Source organism: Aquila chrysaetos, chromosome 5 (assembly GCF_900496995.4).
Source record: "Aquila chrysaetos chrysaetos chromosome 5, bAquChr1.4, whole genome shotgun sequence".
In the NCBI taxonomy this organism is placed as follows: Eukaryota; Metazoa; Chordata; class Aves; order Accipitriformes; family Accipitridae; genus Aquila; species Aquila chrysaetos.
In genome coordinates, this window is record NC_044008.1 from 57,293,112 (window position 1) to 57,315,071 (window position 21,960).

Consider the following 21,960-nt stretch of genomic DNA (forward strand, 5'->3'; position numbering starts at 1 on the left):
CCAAGATCTATTCTCTATAGCCTTGAGCAAGAGTGACAGGAGATAAAACTTTTCTCCTCAATGGCTGCTTTTAAGTTTAATAAATAAATAAATAAATAAATAAATAAATAAATAAAAAGACAGCCATCAGTACTAGACCTTTTGCAAATTTGGAAACTGCCAATCAGGAAACAGGGAAGGGGGGGGAAGGCAGTGGAGAGAGGAAGAGGTTTGATTTTCAGACAATCAATTTGAAAAATCCTTACTTCAGTGAAGTGGTAAATAAGCAATTTCAGACATTTTCGACATCTTGTGTTACCTTCTGAAACATAACAAAGCTAAAGGGAAAAGGGTTAATTATATCCCTTACGCTCCAGAGTATTTCAGCAGGCTACGCATTACATTCTTCTGAAGGGCAAGTTGTTATTTTATTTATTGTTTAAAACACAAGCATAAACACAAAGTGTCCAACGCTAACGTGGCGATTACCAGTTTCACTAAAACAAAGAAATAGAGGGCTGCAGGCTTTCTGCTGCTATAAAACATTTAAACCTATTCTGTTTCTCTGACATTTTTTTCCCTCACTCTTCTCTGATACAGATCACAAAAACAACTAAGACATCTGACATACAGGAGAACATCCTGCTGATTAAAAACAAGAGCACATTACTCTTGAGAGGATACAAAGCACCACTTCCTAATGCACTCTACTTTGTCAGCACAACAGGCTTCTTGTCATTTCAAAGGGAAACCGGTCATATTGACTTTTCAAAAACACAAGTATTATAAAAATATTATGCATTTAATTGGTTTAACAAAGTGCTTTTGTACCAGGACATATCAACACACATCCTACAAGACAAAGTATAAGGTATCAAGATGTGGCTTTAAGTATTTGAAGATTCTCTGCAAGCGACAGCTTTGAGAACTGCCATGATCACTCCTGATAAAGCTCTCTTGCAGCTCCTACAACCCTCAGTAAGACTGAGACATGTCTTTTAAGTGTGGCAACTCTTACTCCTGAATTCACAACACCCTGAAGAAACATCATACTTTTCTAAAAGCTAGTGTCCTTTCCACGCTTCACCAAATTTCAACCATGCAACTCAGTGCTCCATGTTTGCTCAACTTTTTCTAGAGGAAAGCTCTTCACACCCTCTCAGAGCAATTTATTTCTCTAGTTGTTCTCTTGCAAAAGCCAGACCAACTGAATCAGCTTTTCTGAATGTGAAAACCACACACCTAGCCTGTCAAAAAGCCTGGAAGATTTTTTTTCCCTGTTTTGTTTATAAATTTGAAAACCAAGCTGTTCTTGGACAGCAACATCAACCATCTCTTTTTTCCCCTTTTCGGTTTTCTACGATCCTAAATATGGCAACATTGGGAAAAGCTTGTACACACTTTCCAAGGAAAAAGTATATTTCTCCTAGTTCTTTACTTCTGTTTTAACACAGCATATCAGAGTGCACATCCATGACAAGTTTCAACAGTTCGAAGACCATCTGCATAGTCGTAAGACAGAACACAGATTGTTATTTTGCCTTCTAAAACACCACTTAAGAAAAATTCTTTAAAATCAAATTTTCATGAGGGATGCAACAAACAGAGGAGAAGGGACAGCCTTACCTCACACCTCCTCTTATTCCTCCAGGGACTAAACTAAGTTTTCTCTTCCTAAAGCGATACTTCAAGGCTTTTTTATAGCTTGCTTCCAAATAGAACTCACAACTATATATCCTCCCTTTAATTTCTTCCAACGAATCCCCTTTCAGCAGAATTTACTCTCACATATACAACATGGGCAGTCTAGTAATGTAACTTAATAGTTCCTAACAAAAAAAGTTTTGCTAACAGTAAGTTCGGGGGGGGGGGGGGGGGGGGGGGGGGGGGGGGGGGGGGGGGGGGGGGGGGAGAAATTTTAAATCTTACCTGCACATGTTACCACAATGTTTCTAACTAGTATCTGTCAAGAGAGCACTAATCCCATTTCATGACAAGGAAAGAACAAAGCTGCAGAATGATAAGATCAAGGATTCATCAAAAGGTAATCGCAAACAATAACCGAGATACGCAAAATTTTCTCCATCACGCAACACTGCTGTCCCTACATCCCATTCTCTGTCACTGTGCAGTCTGACATTCATTCTGCAGTCACACTGCAAAAGAGTAGGAGACTTCCACAGTAAATGGTACCTGGGAGCAAAGGGATTTCAAGGTAAAATCTTCTGAGCTAAGTGACAGAAACACAGGTCGATGAGATCTCCAGTACTGAGGAGACTAATGAAAAGTTTAATCTTAAGCTTCTACCAGTAGCCACTTAACAAACCTCTTCCCCCCAACCCTGCTGAAGAGTGTATTTTAGTGCCCAGATTATCATTACTTCTACACAATTTAGCTAGCCAGCCCTTCACGCTTTCTTCAAAGCCTCCCATCTCAAGACACACACCTGTTCTCACTATAGACATTTTTGTACTAACATCCAGGGCAGCACTGAATTACTTTAGACAGAGTCACTTCCACATTCCACCCCCAAACCCCCCTCCAAGAAGTCATCAGTCACTCTTGGCTTTCACACTTCAGTAATTTTGGAATCAACAGGAAATGGAGATCAATTGTGATTTTACTAACTCAATAATGACTCATCCCTCAACTCCCTTAGCCTTCAAATTCATCTGTGAAGAGACGTGATAGCAAGGCCAAATTAAAAATAGCAGATCTGGCTCGCACACAATTAACACTCACTTGTCCATCAGATTTGCCATGGATTGCGACATATTCAGGCATCTTGAGATATCACCACATTATGACCATCTTTCTTATCTCCCTGTCAGATTCCAAACACAGTTACAATTTGGCTTTCTGAGCTTAACCAGGAAGAATAATCAATAAATAAAATTCATTACATAAACCCAAACTGCATTCTATAACATCCGTCACTCAATTTGAACACACCTAAATAAGAGTTAGCTCTGCCCACCAGTGCCCCTAGCTAGTGACAACGAATCTTCTATTCTTTGTATGATGAGAATACTCCCAAATCATTATTCTTTCTGCTTACATAACCTAGAAGCCAAAAAAAAAAAAAAAACCCCACATTTGCATGACATTAAAAGTCAATAAAAAACAATTATTTCATTTACAAAAATAGAAAATCATTTTATATAAACCACTTAAATGCATTCTTCTAAAAATAATTACAAATCTAACGTGAAATTATAACAGCATATATTAGGGAAAATGCCTACTGTAATTTAAATAAAATAAAAATAGTAAGCATATAATTTACACAAAAAAAGTTTCGACTGGTGAATTTACTGTTCAGTGCTCTCTTGGAGCCACCCTTTGTTGAAATGCTAAGATAGCTTTTACATTCAACAGCTATTTCTGCAAGTGCCTCATTTCAGTTTACTCTAATGGTTCAGTTCAACAAGCACTTAATCCCAAATTAAAAAGGACTCCTGCATAGAAACCTGTGAAACAGTCAGTGGGCAAGATCTATTAGCTCTAAACTTTTGATAAACAATTACAAACTATTTTTTCTGTTGATGTTTTTTTAAATCATGCCTGTCCATCATACTTCAAGTTTTAATTAAGTCTCAAAATTCAGATCTTATGCATTTCAATTAAAATTCCATTTTCCATCCAAACAAAAAAATAACACAAATGAGAAGTAATCTACCAGAAAATACGTTATTTGCCATTCTGTCACTTAAAAATGTGAAAATTAAGGATCTGAGTAAATGTATCCAAAGCATCTAATTATTTACATGAATGTATAGAAACGGCAAGCACTACTCATTGGCAAAAAAGGCTGTACTTTCCAAAATGGTTGTATTTGCGAATCAAGGTGTTCTAACAGCTGTCAGCCAATAAAAAAAAATCCAGCTAAAAATATGCAAAATGAGATTAAAACTGTGTATTTAAAGCAAGCTCTTCCTGCTTGCTGTTTTAAGTCATTATGAAAATCACTCACTCCATCTCATTAAAAGAAAAAAATTCTAATATGCTTGTAGTGCTCCGAGGCCTTGATACCAAAGAAGAAATAAACTTTGGAGGACAAATTGGACCAAAATTCATGACATTTCCACCAGAAGGTTATGAAGCTACATAGAGTTGTAGTGCCCAGTGGAAGCATCAGAATTGTTTTTAATTCTGTAAAACTATTATATTCATCAAGCACTCAGTCTACAACTTTTGCTGAGGGCACGTCTTTGCTAAATAAACAAAATCCCCATATTTCAACAGAAATAATTCAGCTACTTTGAGAAGATGGCTGGATGGCAACACACTAATCCTAATGTTAAGATTCACAGCCATTTCAGCAAGAAGCCCCTGCCTTTGCTGGCAGCCGCCCTTGCCAGCAAGGGGTGAGCTGCGATGCTGCACCTCAGAGCCGATACAGAGAGACTTTTTCCTCCACATACCAAATGCTCCCTAACCTGGAGGAAGTAGTTTCTCTTCCAGTCCCAGAGTCCTGCACGGCTAAGTCTCTGAAACCCACCTTTCATGGTACAGACACGAAAAGCAGAGAGTACTGCTTGCTTGAGAACTGTGCTAAAGCAACCATTTGATTTGCTCCTCCCTCACCTCGTTCTGAACCACACAATCCCATCCCCTCAGGCTCTCATCACGCCCTTCCATGAGCCAGTGTAACTCGCTAGTTAAGTCAGCTGAGAGGAAAATGAACTCTTCCACCCCTGAACATCTCAGCAGTTATGATTGTGCACAACATCCCATGGACCCACAGCCTGAAACTATGTTCATCGCTTTCTGGCCACCAGGCTTGACACCAACAAAACCAGCCTTGCAGTCATGCTCTTCTTCAACCAAGACGTCAAGGAGCCATGTAGCGAGCATATGACACCATCAAAAGGCTGAGCGCTGATGGAGACGGAGAAGAGAGGGGCATACCCAACCAGGGTACGCAGGCATCTTAAAGGGAACATTCCTCCCTCCCCCTGCAAAAATCTTTGGACATGACAATTATATCCTCAGCCCCTCTGCTCTTCACTTCTCCCCCACCCACTTCCCCCTATTAAACGGGATTCATATCTTCTCATCTCACCAGGTCTAGGGGAAGCTGCGAGGGTGTTAAAGATGAACTCAAGGCAGGAGACACTGTGAGCAGTGACAGTCATCCTGAGGTCAGAACAGTATTTTGATACCACAGTAAACAAGGCCTGTGGCCACACACGCAACAAGCAAGAAACACCAAATAGCTGCACGCTTCTGTGAGCGGTTGCTCCTGAAGAATGAAGAGAAGTCCTATGGAACAAGTGGACAGCATCACAGCACATCCTCATAGGGAGGCCAAACCATGCTCAACCAACCATAACTTTTGTTTCATTCTAACTGCATGTGACACCAGGTAATCTTAACAGTCACTTGTGAAGATCTGGGGTTTATTTTCAGTGTAATATACCATCTCCTTATAAGCTACCTGATTCCAACACCCCCATCCTCATACTTCTGCTAAGAGTACAGTCTTCGAACACCTCACAACGCACAGCTTCCCAGCGAAAGTGCCTTCGCCTGGATGACAGAGTCACACGAGCATCTGAAGTCAGGTTAGTGTTCTAAAAACAAAGCCCTTGAACCAACCCTCAAGGATAGCATTTCTCTGTATTTTACAAATGGGGAAGGAAATACAAACACCCAGAGGAGGAATACAGTTTCTTCCCAACCCTTGCATACTGTCAGCTTCTGAAGCATGAGATGTGATCACTCCCTATTTTAGCATGCATGACTACCAATGTTGTTGCTCACAAAAATTATCCGGTCCCTTTTTAAAATCCAGTTAGAGTATTTAACTTCAGGCTTTTCTACCCAACTAGTGGGTGGACAGAGCTGAATGCACGATTAACAACATCTTGCTATGCTTTATTTGCTATTCATAAAAAAAAAAAAAAAAAAAAGAGACCCTTCCTCTCAATTTATACTTGTCAGATCAGTATTTAAACAACGCCAAATCTGGAAAGAAAAACAAATGTGAACACAACTGTGCAGCATTATGATACAACATCTGATTCCCGCATTCCAACTGTCTCGCTCTCAAACACTGCAATGTATTGCGAGTAAATTTAAAAATAAAGTCACTGATATCAACTACAAAAACACCACGAAAATCCTCAGACAATGTTGGCTTAGCCAGTGGAAGGTGTAATTCTTGTCTTCTTACTATCACTTTCTTTCATGAAAAATACTGGAAATATCTTTTTGCCAGGTTAACCAACTTCAACTTCAATCTTGCTGACATTTATTAAGTATAGCTGAATAATTCCATTCATATGCAAATTGTATAATAAGCCATGAGTAGCAGCACTTGCAGAGCCTCCCTCACAGAGATGAGCATTTACTCTCCCCAAGTCTAATCTGCAGTGACGTATCTGAAATGAAACAAGGCCCAAAAGGTACAGCTCCAACAATTTACAGAAGGCATATTTTCAGCCTTGATGTTGTTTTTTTCTTTTACTTTGTGGGGTATTTTTAAATATTAAAGAGATGAAAGAACCGAGAACTGAGGTTGCATCTGTTGCCATCACAATTTAACCACAGTCCATGTATTTATACAGTGGAATCTCCAAAATAACACTGCATCTGTTAAGATGACAGTGTTTTTCCATGGGCTGTGCTGTGTTATAGCAGAGTTACTCAAAAGCTATTGCTTTTGAAGTGCTGATTGCGATCCACCCCGAATTCTTTTTGTAATCTTCCTCAAATGCGTTGAATTGTAAAGCTATTGTTTCTCAGTATGGCTCATGAACAACAAAACCCTAATGCACCTCATCAGCGGGCATTTGGCACTAAAGCCTTACAGCTAATGCAACATGTTTATTTAAACAATGAACTACCAAAAGAGATACATAAAACACAAACCATCTAAAAACAAATGTCCATTTCACATGTGTTTCTGCTGAAGTCCAGAAGCACTGCCACATACCCACACACTCAAATAGATTTCTCTGTCTGTACCTTATTTCTGTAGGATAACAAATGAACCAACTTGAAAGGACCTTTGTTCATTCACTGGTAACGCTGGCCACATTTTAGAACCACAACCCACCAAAGCATATATACAAGCTTTAATTTTAAAAGAGACTCTCATAACCTAATTTAAGTATTAAACACATATTACACGCCTCTTGTTGAGACACAGTATCAATGAAAATTATTTGTCCACGTGGTCAGCCTACTCGAATGTGACAAAAATAGAAACATTTTATTAGCACACGTACAAAAAAGGAAACAGAAACAAACAATCAAAACCTTCAGTCACTCCCAGACAGGACCCAGGTAGGCTCATGTCACAGTCTCAAACCAAGCCAAGTCTCGAGTTCGGAACAACAAATGTGCTCTTCTCTTTTCTTACACCCCATTTTTGCTCTTTTGTACAGTGACAACTGCACAGACTCAACCTCCATCACGGGTGTAGCCACTGGAAGAGCTGCCAAGGGAATATCAACATAACTTATTAAAACAAAATCTACATATCCAAGGTGTACGAGCAACAGGACTAACAGACCCTTTGACTTTCGGCATCCTCCTCCACACACAAATGGTCATACATCCTACTGGTTTGCAACTTCCCTTTCCCCAGTCACAGTACCTCTCAGGTCCGAGGAAGAAGAGAAAAGTACACACAGTAACAACAACTTATATGCATCTGAACACAGTTGGATGTTCACTCCCCCCATACTTCCCAGGACACATGGCATTTGCAAGGCACCAATAAAATGTACATCCATCTCAAAAAAAAAAAAAGAAAAAAAAAAAAGAAAAAAGAAAAGAAGAAAAAAGAAAAAAAAGCTTCAGCTACAATAAACTGAAAAGATGTTAACTGCAGTCAATACAGAACCACAAGCTGCTTCCACCTGCTGGGGATCCAGAACAACCAGAGAGAAGCAGCAGCTAAAAATCCCATCGTGGCAGCCAGACACCATTGCAATTCTAGTGGGCTCCCCACTCCATCCCAATGGGTCTGTGAACTCTTAACACAGTCTGCGCCATCATCATGTTAAGTGTCTCAATGTTCTCAGCTAAAAGAAGGGTAGAGCCACCTGAAAGCTTAACAAGAACAATCCACACTATTTAATTCCATCAGTATTTTGGAGAACAAACTAAATCCCCGGTGGGATACATGAAATTTGACTAGAGAAGACAACAGTAACAATTTAACTACATATCAAAAGCCCCTGGAGAAAGCAACAAAAACACCACAGTAAAAGTAATTTCTGCACTGGCAAAGAGCACAGAGGATAGGACAAACAAGGTATTTCCATTGCCATTTCAACTCGAACACTACAGCCAAATGTTACTCTAAGGTCAGCTGAGCAGTGCAAATACATGATTGCTCCTACAGTGCAGTGCCAGTGCCTTCACTCCTCCCGCAAGGTGTCTGCAATGTGCTTTTAAGCCTTTCAAGGTACATACTACTCTCTCACAGAAGGACCCGAGGGGATGTGACAAGAGCGGCAGGGAAGCAAAATGTACTATCTGTAGAAGGACAAAACGCGGAGAGAACTCTAAACTGGAGCCAACGCAAATAATGAGGAAACCACCCCAGTGAGATCCAGGGATAAAGCCCTTCCAAAGTGCAAGCCAATTCTCTTTTAAAAGTTTGGTTATAGACTGTTTCTAGGAGCAGCTGTCATCAGACCCTTCTCCAAAATGCTGTACCCACTCAATTAATACTTCAGATTTGAACTATCCATCTCTATAAGAAGACCTTCCACTTTCAGAAAAACTTCTGATTATTTTTGAGGGCTGCTCTATCACACTTTATTTTAGGATTTTTTCTATACCATAAACTACTTTGGGAGCTTACTTCTCAAGTATAATGAGCTACCTGTCTACTAAATCAGGAAAACCAGCACTGTGTCAATTTTTTACATCCAAGAGCTCTGGAATTATCTTTCCCCACCAATAACCTTTTCCAAACACAACAGTTCAGCTCTTGTGAAGTCTTCCTCTGCATATGTATCACGATCCATAAGCACACCAGATACAGTGTCCTACGAAGTATAAGGGAAAACCTCCTATCACCTTGCTAAAACACCTCTTACAAACCCACAGCAATGCTAACAAAAGAGAGTACATAAAACAATGTGATGCTATCCTAGCCTTACCAACACACAGCTACTAGCAGACCCTTTCAACTGCTGTATTTACAGAAGTTTCATCCCATAAATACTCTCCACGTTTCAGCAGAAGTGTGTATATAACTAAATACAAAGTGAGCACCTTAGTCCTCCCTGCCACTTCATCTCATCTGTCTTACATAAGAACTGCCACTATAACACAGTTTGAAGATAATGATGTACTCCATACTTGAGAATCACACATTCAGCTGCAGCTACCTACTGTATTCCAGTAGTAACAAATGGAAGAGATACTTCAAAGAGCACATTATCCCAGCTCTAATTTATGCATGCTCCCTCTTACCATCAAGCCATTTATTTTAAACCTGTCAGATATACTTGTAATGTAGCAACATGAATAATTTAAAAAGTAATCTGTATAAACCAAGTTTATAAACTTAACAGCAGGTACAGTACCTTTCATTCAAGCAGACTGCTCTCTGATAAAGTACAAGGGATCTTTGACTACTTCAGCATGTATTCATTTCATGCATTCTGAACTTCAAAAAAGTCTTCTTTCCTGCCTCCAATCAAACCCTCCGCTATTTGAACAGTATTGTATAAGTAGCCGACTTAAATGAGTAGTGTACTAATTTGTGAACTGTTCATATTGAAGGAAAAAACTACAAAGCTTCCGGAAACAATCAGTAAAAATGACCCAACACCCATTCAACAGCAGGAAAAAAACCCACACATGTAAAGTTTGCCTCTATCATTAAGAACTCTAATATTCTCTGCATTTGCCTGATGTTATCACATTCTGACACTGCTCCCCCCTCCATGGGGAGAGGGGATGTTCAGCAAAGAACTCCAAGAAAAGTCCACCTGTTAAGTGAAAGTGTTTTGATCAGAGTTGATGCCCACACTTCCAAGTAAACAGAGCTATCTTTACAGCATGTAATGGCACCAATAAGAGGTCTGCAGATAACATTCGTCCTGACTAGTCACAGAGCTATTTCAATAATATGCACCTCACTGGCAACACATCGCAAACAAACTCATTAGGTCATTGGACTTGCCCCAAACACACACCTTCACAAACTGAGTATTCACAAAAGCAGGACACACACCTATTTTATAAACTATTACAGTAAAGCACATACATGTGCAGTTCACCCATTTCCTGCTTAAAAAATTTCTTATTTGTTAAAAAAAAAAAAAAAAAAAGGTACATTATAAAGTGTAACAGCATAGCATAAAGTTCTTAAAGCACAACCTGGTTAGCACTTCTCTTCAGTGACAACCTCAACGTGAATTATTGCTCCAAGTTATTACTAAAATGACTTTGTGTTGCTACAAAAGCATACATTTGCTGTTCTACCAAAATATTTACTAAGTGGATTTGTTCCTCTGGAGGAATAATCTTAGTACTTTATTGGGGTGTAAGGTCCCTTCTCACTGGGTAGGTCAAAGACAACAGTCTTGTTTAAAAAAAAAAAAACAAAAAAAAAACAAAAAAAACCCACACCCCTATCTGGGGAGTCACTGAAACACACAGATGCTTATTTCTGCTCATACCACCAAGCTTACCAAGAAAGGAACAGAATCATAGGAAATGTACACATCTGGGTATTCCAAAATTAATAAATAAATAAAATTATATGACATTAAAGCTTACAAGTCATACACAAATCAATTTGTAAATAACTAACAAATTTGCTTTTCAGCACATTTTAAGTTATCTTGTGCCACAACAGCAACTTCTTGAGGATATCAACATTGAAGAAGTTAATTGGTGTCTCAGAAGATATCCTAAGGGAATTGCTCATATTTAGCATTTGTAAAGGTTAAAAAGAAAAACTTTCAGTGATAAATGCAAGTTAAACCTTCACAATACACCACCATGCTAACACCAGTTTTGCCAGAATGCATCTCCTTAATTAATAAGCCAAACTATTATTAAACTTATTTAGCAAAAACAAGTCCTGCCTAAAGGAACTAGAGCCTATTTTTGAGTTTGAGGACTTGGTACAGCTCTGTTTGCAGAGCACAGAAATGAATGAACACTCCATGTTGCTAATCATTTGCCGGTCCTCAAAGTTTTTCTCAGGCAGTTCTGGACACAAAAAAGACAAATACAGCACTACAGAAATCAGTCCAGATTGTACCTGCCATGACTTGGCTAAGAGGGGAAAAAACCAACCCAAAAAACCACACACAAGACAGGCTGGCTAACAACCACAAATGTGTCTTCATCAACTACTGTTTGTTGAGTTCTGCTGCTGTACAATAAAAAAAAAAATTTGAAACTATTCTTTTTAAAGTGGCTTTCATAAATCATAAAAACTAATCCAACTAACCTACACAAAGCAGCTGTCTATACAATTTATAGTGATAGAAAAATTATACATGTCAAATATATCAAAATACTAAAACAGTATTTCTACCTTTCAAACACATCATTGCATTCCTGAAGTCTTGCTGAACACAGAACTCTTAAAAGCAGCATGTTCCATTACCACCTAAGCCCAGAAACCTTAAAAGCTCAACTTTGTCAGAAAGACCTGAAATAAACTGAAACTCAAATCTGCAACAACTTTGAGACTCTTGAGACAATTACTCAAACTGCAGCTTTTTTAAAATTTAGCATACACAATAGTTTTCGATAACAAACTGCAGTTTACCCATTCCTATGTGCACACTCACACATATAAATAAAAAACAGCTGCTACTTAATAACATCACAAAGCATTTCCAAACGTGAAAGCTTTACACTAAAATCCAAACAAGAATGTATTTAATTTCATAAACCAAAGTTTAAAGAACTTTTTCAGAAAGTTGCTATTGCTTCTCAGCCACCACCTTTTCAAGAAAGTAAAATAATGTTCATGAATTTTATTAATTTAACTACAGATAATCCAGAGAACTCCTGAAAATTTTTTTTAAATAATTTAATTCAGTACATTTTGTAAGTTATGAACTTCAGGGCCATTACAGATGATGAGCCAGATAAGTTGTTTTCTGTGTAGGATCATAAAATTAACATCCAGTGTGAGAAAAACAGGTTTCCTGCATATATTATTTCCTCTCTCTCTCAATGTTCAGGATCATAAACAAACTTCTCTACAATGAAGTTTGCGGTAGCTCACAATTCACACAGATGGAATATACACACAATATAATTAATCATTTAACAAAACTGCCTCTTATGGTCTCACTGAATTAGTAGTTCCAGTGATCACTGGTAAAATCTACCTCAGAGTAAAAAGAAAAAAAAATACTGGGGAAGAGAAAAAGGCTTCAGTTAAACATGAATCGAAATTGTCTTTTAAAGCTATAGTTTCAGCCCTGAAATGTATTTTAATTCTAAATGTTAGATGATTAAAAAAAAAAAATCCTCCTCACTAAAGATACTGTCCTCCACGATTTTGTTAGTAAATGCTAGTTTAGCAGAAAATTAAACAGGATTTGAAACAACTTTTCCCAAGGTAACATATACTGATACAAATTAATTCTTTATCAATGAAGACAAGATTCAAAAATCATCACATGGAAATTCCTCAACACTAGATTTTGCACGTATATTTCAAGATGAAAACAATTTCAGTGTGACTGGAGTTGTGCCTTAACTATACTCTAGAATTAGTTTGAAGGAACAACTGGTCAGGGGAAAGCTGACATAAAAATTAACACAATAGTTTATCAAATCTGAGTGATATCCCTATTAAACCAAATAAATCATGCCTTCTGTTGTACAGAAGTCAAACTAATTGATCTGTCTTCTCGCCCTCTGTAGTCCCTTCCTTTCCTCACTTCTCACAACATATTTAAGTACTAAGTCAAATTCCCTTCACTTCACAGACTATTTCTCTCTCTCGAATGTTGCTTCAGCACTGAAATTTTATTCCTCTGCTTTCTCACGTTCTCAACACATTTTGCCTGATACTAGCTAAGTCACTACCATTTCCTAACCCTTTCAGTTTCTGAGTCATACAAGCCTTTGCTCCAGTTCTGGTATGGAAACACTTTGAAAGTACATTCTAACACAATCAAAAAAGTCAAAGTAGTGCCTGGCTCACTGCTCCTTCCCATGGATTCCAATCACCATCGCTCCCTGAACACTTTCCTCCTCTCCTCTTTCTGGTGAGCCCAACTGACACCAATTCCTTAAACACTCTGGCATTTTCTATTCACAACCTCTATTAGAGAAGGAATTATCCAACTCCCATTTAACAACATTGACTAACCACTAGGCATATATGAAAATGCTGATGTGAAAGGTAGGTGTGTGTAACACTGACACTCAGGAGGTCATGAGGGTTTTTACTAAGCAACCTGGGAGAGAGAGTGAACACACAGCATGAGCTACTGTTTATTAACATCAGAAACATAAAATACAGCCTGGATAGACAAACAAAAGCTCAGAGCTAACATGAACGAATCCATCAAGAAATCTATCAGTCTGAAGTATTATCAGACTTAAAACTGTTATTTTTGTTCTAAATGTTTAACCCATTCCCTTCTGTAGATGGGCATTCCCTTTGTAAATGTACACAAGGGTAAAAATCAAAACCCCATCATGCTCAAGGTAGAAAAGGAAGAAAACACCATATTTACGCTTCATCTTAAACCCACCCCTAGGATGAAACAGCCTCCAACAGTTGCAGCTTTACACATCAAATGCACTGTTACACCAGCACATACTTTATCTTAATTAAGGGTCTTTTAATTTTTATGCCGTTCTAACAAAATCTCAAGAAAATCTCAGAATTTTTAATGACTGTTTTTGATTCAGAAGCTTTCCACTGAAGCTACCTGCATTTTAAAGAGGCTTCTGTCACATAACCACAAACAGATTTTATATTATTTAGCATTAAAGGGATGGGTCTCTCCCCTTCAGTTGTAACTCCTTTGTATTCCTATTTAGGAATGCCTTGCTTGTTTGACCGAAAATGGAAGTGCCTTTTAGCTATGACACAGTATATATGAAAAACAAATAAAAATTAAGATTAATCTTCCTTCTACTATTGTGGGCAGAGAGAAGAATATGAAGAGATGCAAAACATCTGCTCTGGAGATCATTTTTCCCCCTAACAGCAAAATTCTTTCAACAATAACTCATGAAAACAAAGGCTATTAAACTGTAAACTACAAAGACAATCGATTAGAGGCAGTATTCAGCTAAGACAAGTTTTTCAGCATATCTTCCCATATTTAAACGCCTAGATCTTCTTCAGAAGAAGATATTTCATTTGGGAGGTTCTTAATTGGGTCATTTTAGCTAAGTGGCAACCACAAACACTTCAGAGGACTGGAACCTAAAATCCTAACATACTGTTCCTGCGTTATTTTCTTGCCAGAGCTGGGCAAGCATTTTTACTCGAAGGTGTTCTGTACCAGGTAAAGACAAGGAGAGGAAAAAAAAAAAAAAAAAAAAAAAGGTAAGCGTGTATCCTAGCAGTTTAAGGATACACCAGATCTCCTCCTCTCCTGTTCTGTTTCTCCACACTGCTCGATCCTTTGTAAGCCCTTCCCTGAAGAAGGGCACTGGGGTTGTTTTTAAACTTAAGAGATTAATCTTCCCTCTTGAAAACAGCTCTAGCCAAAAGTTCAACTCGTGGAAATAAGACTACAGCTCTCCAGTCCTAGCTGGCCCTGACGCTACAACGCAAAAGCCTAAGTTGGGCCTTAATTTGCAAGGAGTTAATTGGCATTCACTGGCTAATGAAACACAGTATTACTCAACATGCATTACAGACTACGCAGTTCTTGCTCTTTTTTTTTTCTTTTTGTAGTTAGCTTCATTGTCAGTGCACCCGAAGAACTTCCCTTTCTTTACAACCTGAAACTACTACTTTTAGAAAAGCCTTTCTAGCTCCTAAATTCTTTACCCTTACATTTAAAATGGAGAAAATTGATCTCTCCATTCCTTCCCTCCAACAACACGTATCTTCTTGAGAGACACACAGCAACAGCTCAAGGAGTATGTTGAAAAACACACAGCAGAAGAAATTAAAGCCTCAAGATGCAGTAAAGAAACATCCCTGTTTCTGCAGACGCCGAAGGAGAGGAAGCAGTTTTTAAAATGGTTGGGCTCCAAGGCACATTTACCATCTCCCTGTCTACGGAGATACTCCAGAAAACAAGGGAAGGCTAGTTTCATGCAAGGGATCCTCAATCCAGCGTGAGCCCGACACACCAGACGAAAACCGATCAGCACCGGGATTAATATGGTGATGATTGCAGTCTAATCAATTGCAGCGCCAGCCATCCCTGCCCCCTTTATTTCCCCCTGCGCCCGAAGGGGGCGGGCACTGCAATATAATCATAGGTTTGAAACGCACAAAAACAAAAGTCGGGGCTTTTGCAACTCCCAAGCAAGACAGACAGACAGACACCGCGATCCGCAGACGATAAACGGCAGGAGGGATCCAGACACCTCAGTGCATTGGGGACCCGGCTGCTCGCAGTGCGGTCACGCACAATGAACCACGTTTTTCTCGGTGCAGCACTCGCACACACGGAGGAAGCAGCTCGCACGCTGCTAAGTCAACTGCACAAACCTTAATGCTAGATGCAACACACCTGCTTAAAAAACAAAAATCACCTGTAAGAACATAGCCCATCTGGCCATCAAACATTTCTATTTATACCCAAACGTAAAGTATCAACCTAGAAATTAATTTAAAAAAAAAATTAACAGCAGACTGTGACCTTTAGATTGCGGGATGCCACCGTAATTCTGCACCCTGAGCAGTGCGAGTGAAACCCTTCCTCGGCAGTAAAGCGGCAATAAAAGGCAAGGTGCTTATTTCCAGGAATTCTTCACTCACTATGGCAGGTTACTGCATACAGTCCCTAAATATTGACAAAGATCAAGCTCTTTCCATGCGGGGAAAGAAAGCACCGTTCTTCCCAGCCTTCAAGTGTTTACTACACAGCTCGCAGCCCTGGCTGCAGAGGTCTAAACGCTGCACCGGGCTCTGGAAGGGGCTGTTAGGAGTACTACGCGAGTCAGGTGGGGGAAACACAAAGGAGGGGACGGACGGGCATCGCGACCCCCCTCCTCCGGGTTGGGGGCTGCGGCTCTGCCGATCCCGCGTGTAAAACCAGCCAGCCACCCCCCGGGGAAGGAAGGGATGGGAGAGAGGGAGGCAGGCAGACAGACGTGCAGCCCCGGGTTGTTAAACGTGCTGGAGGAGCAGACGCGTAACAGGAGGAAAACACGCATATCCCCGCGGGCAGGGGCGAAGCCCGCTCACCGCGGGCGGGAAACGGCGCGCGCCCCAGGAGCCCCTCACACACAGCCCCCCCCACACACACAGGGAGCTCCACACACACAGAGGGAGCCCCTCACCGACCCCCTCACACACATTCGCACAGGGACACCCCCCCCCCCCCCCCGCTCACCGACACCCTCACACGCACCCCCAAACACACAGGCTGCCGACGCCCTCACTCCCCCTCACAGGCAGCCCCTCACGCCCACACCGGGAACCCCTCCGCGGCACCCCCGCACGCCCCCCCCGCCGGGCCCCTCGCCGACACCCCCCCGGCCAACACGCACCGTACTCACTTTCCCCATTTGTTGGCCACAGACAAAGTGCGGCGAAGACGAGCAGAAACCCCCAGACGACGGCGAGGGACCCTCCTCCAGCGCCAGACTTCATTCCTCTTTTTTTAATTGGACAAAATCCCCCCTTCCGAAAACAAAACAAAACAAAAAAAGTCCAAAATTGTTCGCTTTCTTTTCTCTCCCCCGTCCTCTAAAAATAACGAAGGAGGCAAAAGGCGGACGAGAAGCGGGGCAGGATAAATAAATCCACGTTGCCTCACGAAATGAAAAAAACAAGACCCTTCGGAGCGGCAAACCGGAGGGGTTTTGAGGTCCCTGGGTGTTGATCTTCCGGAGCAACCACACCAAAAATACACAGATATTCAAGATGTATTAACGGCAACAACAAGGCATGAAAGCCCCGGGGCGACGCTATCTCCGGGGCGGCGGGGCGGGCTCTGTGGCGGCGGGGCGGGGGTCGCCGCCGTCTCCCCTCAGCGCTGGCTGCAGTGGTACATCGTGCACAGGACTCGCAAACATGAGGCACATCGGGGCTGGCAGTCTGCATCTTCAACCTCCATTTTCAAACACCGCACACAGAGGCAGCGCGCACAGACACACACGCAGAGACACAAAAACTGGGAGGGCTGGGGGGGGGGGAGGAGTGGGGCGACCCAGACAATCTTATTACAAAACAACAACAGCTTCTCAGTCCCTCCGGACGGGGACAGGGCTGCCCTGGCGGGATCCCCCCCAGCTCCTCTGCCCGCTCAGCGAGGAGGGGGAGGAAAAAGAAAAAAACCAAAACCCACCCCACGCACAACCACCACGCACAACACCACCACCACAAGTCCGGCTGGCTGCAGAGACTCGAAATGCGGAATTTGCAACGAAAATGAATTAAAAAGGCTTCCCCCCTACTCCTCTTCCTCTCTTCGGCGCTGCTGCCACAGGCTCCTTCTCAAAAAAAAAAAAAAAAAAAAAAAAGGAAAAAAAAAAAAAAAGAAAAATCCAGGACACACACACAAAGCAGCAGCAGGGCGAGCGGAGCAGCTCAGCACCCCGCCTCCTTCCCCCGCAGCTCTCCTCCTCGCATCCCTCCGAGCCGCCTTGCCATCGCGCCGGGGGCGGGGGGGAGGACGACGACGACGACAACAACAACAACAACAACAAAAACCACCCAGCGAATTTGTAAATCCTTTTCCTTTTTTTTTCCCTCCTCCTCTGGGTGTGCGCGCGCTGCAAACCTTCCCCTCGCGCTGCCCAGCCCAAGGAAGGGGGAGGGGGAGCCGGGAAGAGGTGTGTGTGTGTGTGCGTGTGTGTGTGCGTGTGTAAGCCGGGGGGGCGGCAGGGGGACGAGGAAGGCGATCCGGTTTGCTGAAGGTCAAAGCCCAGGAGCTTGTTGCGAAGGGTCTGTAATTCCTCCGGGGAGGGAAGGGGGGGGAAGGGTCTGCTGCTGCTCCTCCCAATTAATTCGCCGCTCGCTTGCAGCAGGGTTTGCAGAGCTGTGCTGCCGCGTCTCCCCCCCTTATTCTCCTCCTCCTCCGCGCTGGCTCCCTTTGCACGACGGAGAGTGAACGCTGGTAAACAAGAGCCTCGGCGTCGCTCCGCCGCCACCGCCGCGCCTGCCACCGCCGCGCCTGCCGCCGCCGCTTGCTTCTCCTCTCTGCGGCCGCACGGGGACGGGGTTCGCGCCCGCCCTCTCTCTCTCCCGCGCGCGCGCGCACGCGCCCTCTCTCGCACGGAGGCGCGCGCTCACATCCCCCCCCCGCCTTCCCGCGGGCTCCCCTCGCCCAGGCGGCGGCGGCGGCGGCGGCGGCGGCAGCAGCAGCGGCGCGCGCGGAGGCGGCGGCGGCGGCGGGGCGCGAGCGGGCGCGAGGCAAAAACCGGAGCGGCGGCGCGCGGAGCGGAGCGTGGCAGCTGCAGCCCGGGCTGCTGTGGGCGCGGGGCTGCCGCCGGGCCGGACCGGGCCGGGCCGGGCCGGACCGGACCCGCTGCTCCTGCTCCTGCCTCTGCCTCTGCCTCTGCTCCGGCGTCCGCGCTAACGGGGGAAGGGGAAAAGGAGGCGGCGACGGAGGCCGGATGGCTGCACCGAGCAGCCTGCGGGGCGCAGAAGGAAAGCACGGCGGGAGAACCGACGAGCGACCCCCTGCTAGTGCAAACACCTCTGTGTTCTTCAGAAATGGAAAAAAGAACCAAACCCAAAACATGTAAAAAGGAAGGGACCGAGTTAGGAGGAGAAAGAAACACATAGGTTTGATTTTCGCATGGTCTTTTTGTTTATTTACTGCATTTAATTGCAGTTGCTCCTGTGGGTTGAACACGGAGAGCACAGCCAAAGGGCTGAGCCTGAAGTGCGCTGCTCTTAGGGATGCAGTTTAGGCAGGAGCGAGGGAAGGGAACACCAAGGCTTGGCTCACCCGAGGGAACAGCGGCCGAACATGTCCCCTTTCATACTCAAGATCTTCAGTGAATACTCCAATATTGTCTGTTCCGTGCGTGTTTCTCCACTGTTCGCTGGTCTCCTACAGTGACATTGTGCGCCCAGGCCCCAAATGGGGAGAGACGGGGTTAGTTGAAGCAGAAGAGGTTTGGGCTTTTCGGAACCAGAAAATGTGGGCTGTGTTCCCACTGTTTCGCCGAAGTTCGTAGTAGCCATGCTGCACGGCATATGGATGTCCTGATAATCACAGATTTGTTGCAGTACTTTGGCATGGGGAGATAGCAAAATGATGCTGAAGTATAAGAAAGCAGACATCTGTGAGCATTAGCTACATTCTAGTTTTTAAAGAAAAGCTACATTAAGAAATATACAAATGTCACATCATTAATGCAAATGTCAAAATTAAGTTTTTACGTTTAAACCAAAATTCTTCTTGAACATCTTGTATTACAATAGCCTTCCGTTGCATTACTACATAATTTTCCGCAACCTTATACATGTTTTTCTCCTTGTAGTTTCTCCATCCATTTTTATACCATTTCCCTTCTCAGAATGGTCTGGTATTATTGTCTTAGTTACACATTAGCTCTCATACCCGTTAGGAAAGATGAAAAGGCTTTATTCTGCATCACAGAAGTTAGGGGGAAAATCATGACAGAGTACGACAGGGGCAGAATTGCCACACATACACACATATCCAGGACTGTGTCAATGATTCAATAATAATAAGCCAAAGCACGGGTGCATGTCCATTTGGGTGGTAGCACAACTCTCTCAAGGTTCAGTGCAGGAGAATGAGGCATTTCCGTATGAGACTGTCCTGGACTGCCATGCATGCGTCTACCACAGACTTTATCAACTGCACACAGGCTTTCAAGGCCTCAGTTAAACTGGACCAGAAAGATCTTCGTGGCCAATAAATTTTTACTATTGCTCCGTTCAGCTATGCCTATACTTGTGCTGGATACTGAGCAGAACAAGTGTCCTTTCTGTGCGTATTGTGGCATTGATGCAGCATAAATTGTAATGTGTTATTTACAAATTAATGTATTGTTGTGTAAAGACAGAGCTGAAGTGGGAACTGGGCGTCTATCATTTATCATTCTGCTGTCATAAAGAACTTTTATTATTGTAAAATAGCCTTTCTTTTATTACTTTGACAAATAGGGTAAGTCATGGATAAGCACGTTGTACTGGATGCTGTACAAGCAGAGAACAAAAAGATGTGCTGTGCCCCCAAAGAGCTTACAGTCTCATATAAACACAGTCCTATAGGTGTCATAACAGTTTGTTCCTGGAATCTGTCAGATTCTTTTAAAAGGAGGGGAAAAAAAAGATTATAATAAAAGCACAGTGTTGAACTAGAGGTGTTCGCAGTGCTCTCCATCCTCCCGAGCTGCCAATGTGAAATTCATAATTTGGAATTACTTGGCTGGATTCCACCAGGACATCTTTACCTTTTATGCTATGGAGGTATATGGGAAGAAGCCCTTTTTCTGTGAATGCTGAGGTGCCCATAGCTCTGTACTCTTAAGAAGTTAAGAGGAGAGCTATGCCCAGTGTTCAGCTTTCCTTACCCTTTCACGTGTTCGGCGCCTTTCAGTGCCAGCCGTGCACGTACACATGCTCAACTTCAGTGCACACTTTTAATCAGATTCAGCTCCTGTATGTTGGCATCTTTCTCCAAGAGTGGTCCTGTTATTTTCAGTGGAGATATTTAAGTCAGGATTTTTCAGTGTGTACAACCACAGCATGCTCCTATCTTTGACGATGAAAACCTCAAGCAAACTGTACTACATGCACCATGTGCAAAATTAGAGAGTTATAATTTGGACAAATTAATTTTCATGGTAATGTGCAAAGGTGCTTCATGATGAAATCTGTTTCCTTGTCAACACTGTTTTCCTCTGCTTTTGTGTATAGACCTGTGCAAAGGAGGTTGATATGAATGGTGAGAAGTTTTTATTTACTAGGAACCCAGATCTGGCATCCTACGGCTGAACACCACTCAGATCCTAAAAGCAGCTTGAATAGCTTAAGCCTTTCTTTGGATCGAGAAGTGATTAAAAATGTTTTGCTGAAACTTCATCACAAGAAAGTAAAACTGACTGGATATAAAAATACCCAGCCCAAAAGGGAAACGTTTCAGACAATGGATTAAATGAGGTGGTCAAAATGCAAAATTCCTGTAGATCATAGTCTCCCCAAGTCCATCTGAATACATTAAGGATGTGTTACAAGAAGGCTTCCCAAGTTGTGGTCATTTGCATTCTTTGCTGAGATTTGGTGAAACCATCCCTCCATTTTTTCCTAACCTGTTTATTTTGTCAGTCATTCTCCTGACTTAGACATCATTTCCCTTTTTCTGCCTGCTGCATCTTGCCCAACAGCTCAGCTATAAACTGTAGCAGTCACTGTTCTTTTGTTATTGCCTAGTAATTCACTGGGGTCTTGATCCTTGGCAATGTCTCCTATGTGAGGCCACTAATAATAAATAAAACTTTTTAAAAATAAGGTATACACTGTTCAATACATATTGTGCGTCTGGATTTGTACAAAGTTTTCCCCTCCTTTCTTTTTGGACATAAAGTCTAAACTATAATTTTCATTAGTGTAAGAAATCATTTTGTCATGACTCGATCTTCCCTGGTGGTAGAAAATGACTTTCTTCTCTGTCCCATTGGTTCTACAATCATTCTTCCTCTCCGTTTGCACTGGGCTTCACGCCTCCCCTTTTTCCACTGCTAGTTTATGGTCCTTGAGATAGACAGATGGACAGAAAGAAGCACATGAATACACACACACACACACATTTTACCCTCTAGAGTGTGATGCCGAATGCCACCAGCATACCTGCGTCCTGTTTAAAATGCCGCTTAAGTGGAAAATTCAGGAAGTGTGGCAGT

At 42.4% G+C, this 21,960-nt stretch overlaps 1 protein-coding gene and 1 long non-coding RNA gene across 5 annotated transcripts in view; one reads left to right on the forward strand and one right to left on the reverse strand.

Annotated features, from left to right (window-relative positions):
• IGF1R (insulin like growth factor 1 receptor) overlaps positions 1–17,554 on the reverse strand; it is a 196,383-nt gene extending 178,829 nt beyond the window's left edge. For 2 of the 4 annotated variants that reach the window (XM_030013686.1, XM_030013685.1), the window contains exon 1: positions 16,624–17,554. In XM_030013686.1, coding sequence (XP_029869546.1) covers positions 16,624–16,726 — 103 coding nt within the window. In that variant the 5' untranslated portion in view covers positions 16,727–17,554. The remainder of the gene's footprint in view (positions 1–16,623) is intronic. The other 2 variants (XM_030013687.1, XM_030013684.2) reach the window with 2 other exon arrangements.
• Positions 17,555–17,939: 385 nt separating this feature from the next.
• Positions 17,940–21,568, forward strand: LOC115341187. The gene is made up of 2 exons (XR_003923314.2): positions 17,940–18,022; positions 20,978–21,568. It is a non-coding gene; the product is annotated as an uncharacterized LOC115341187 (long non-coding RNA).
• The last annotated feature ends 392 nt before the right edge of the window (positions 21,569–21,960 follow it).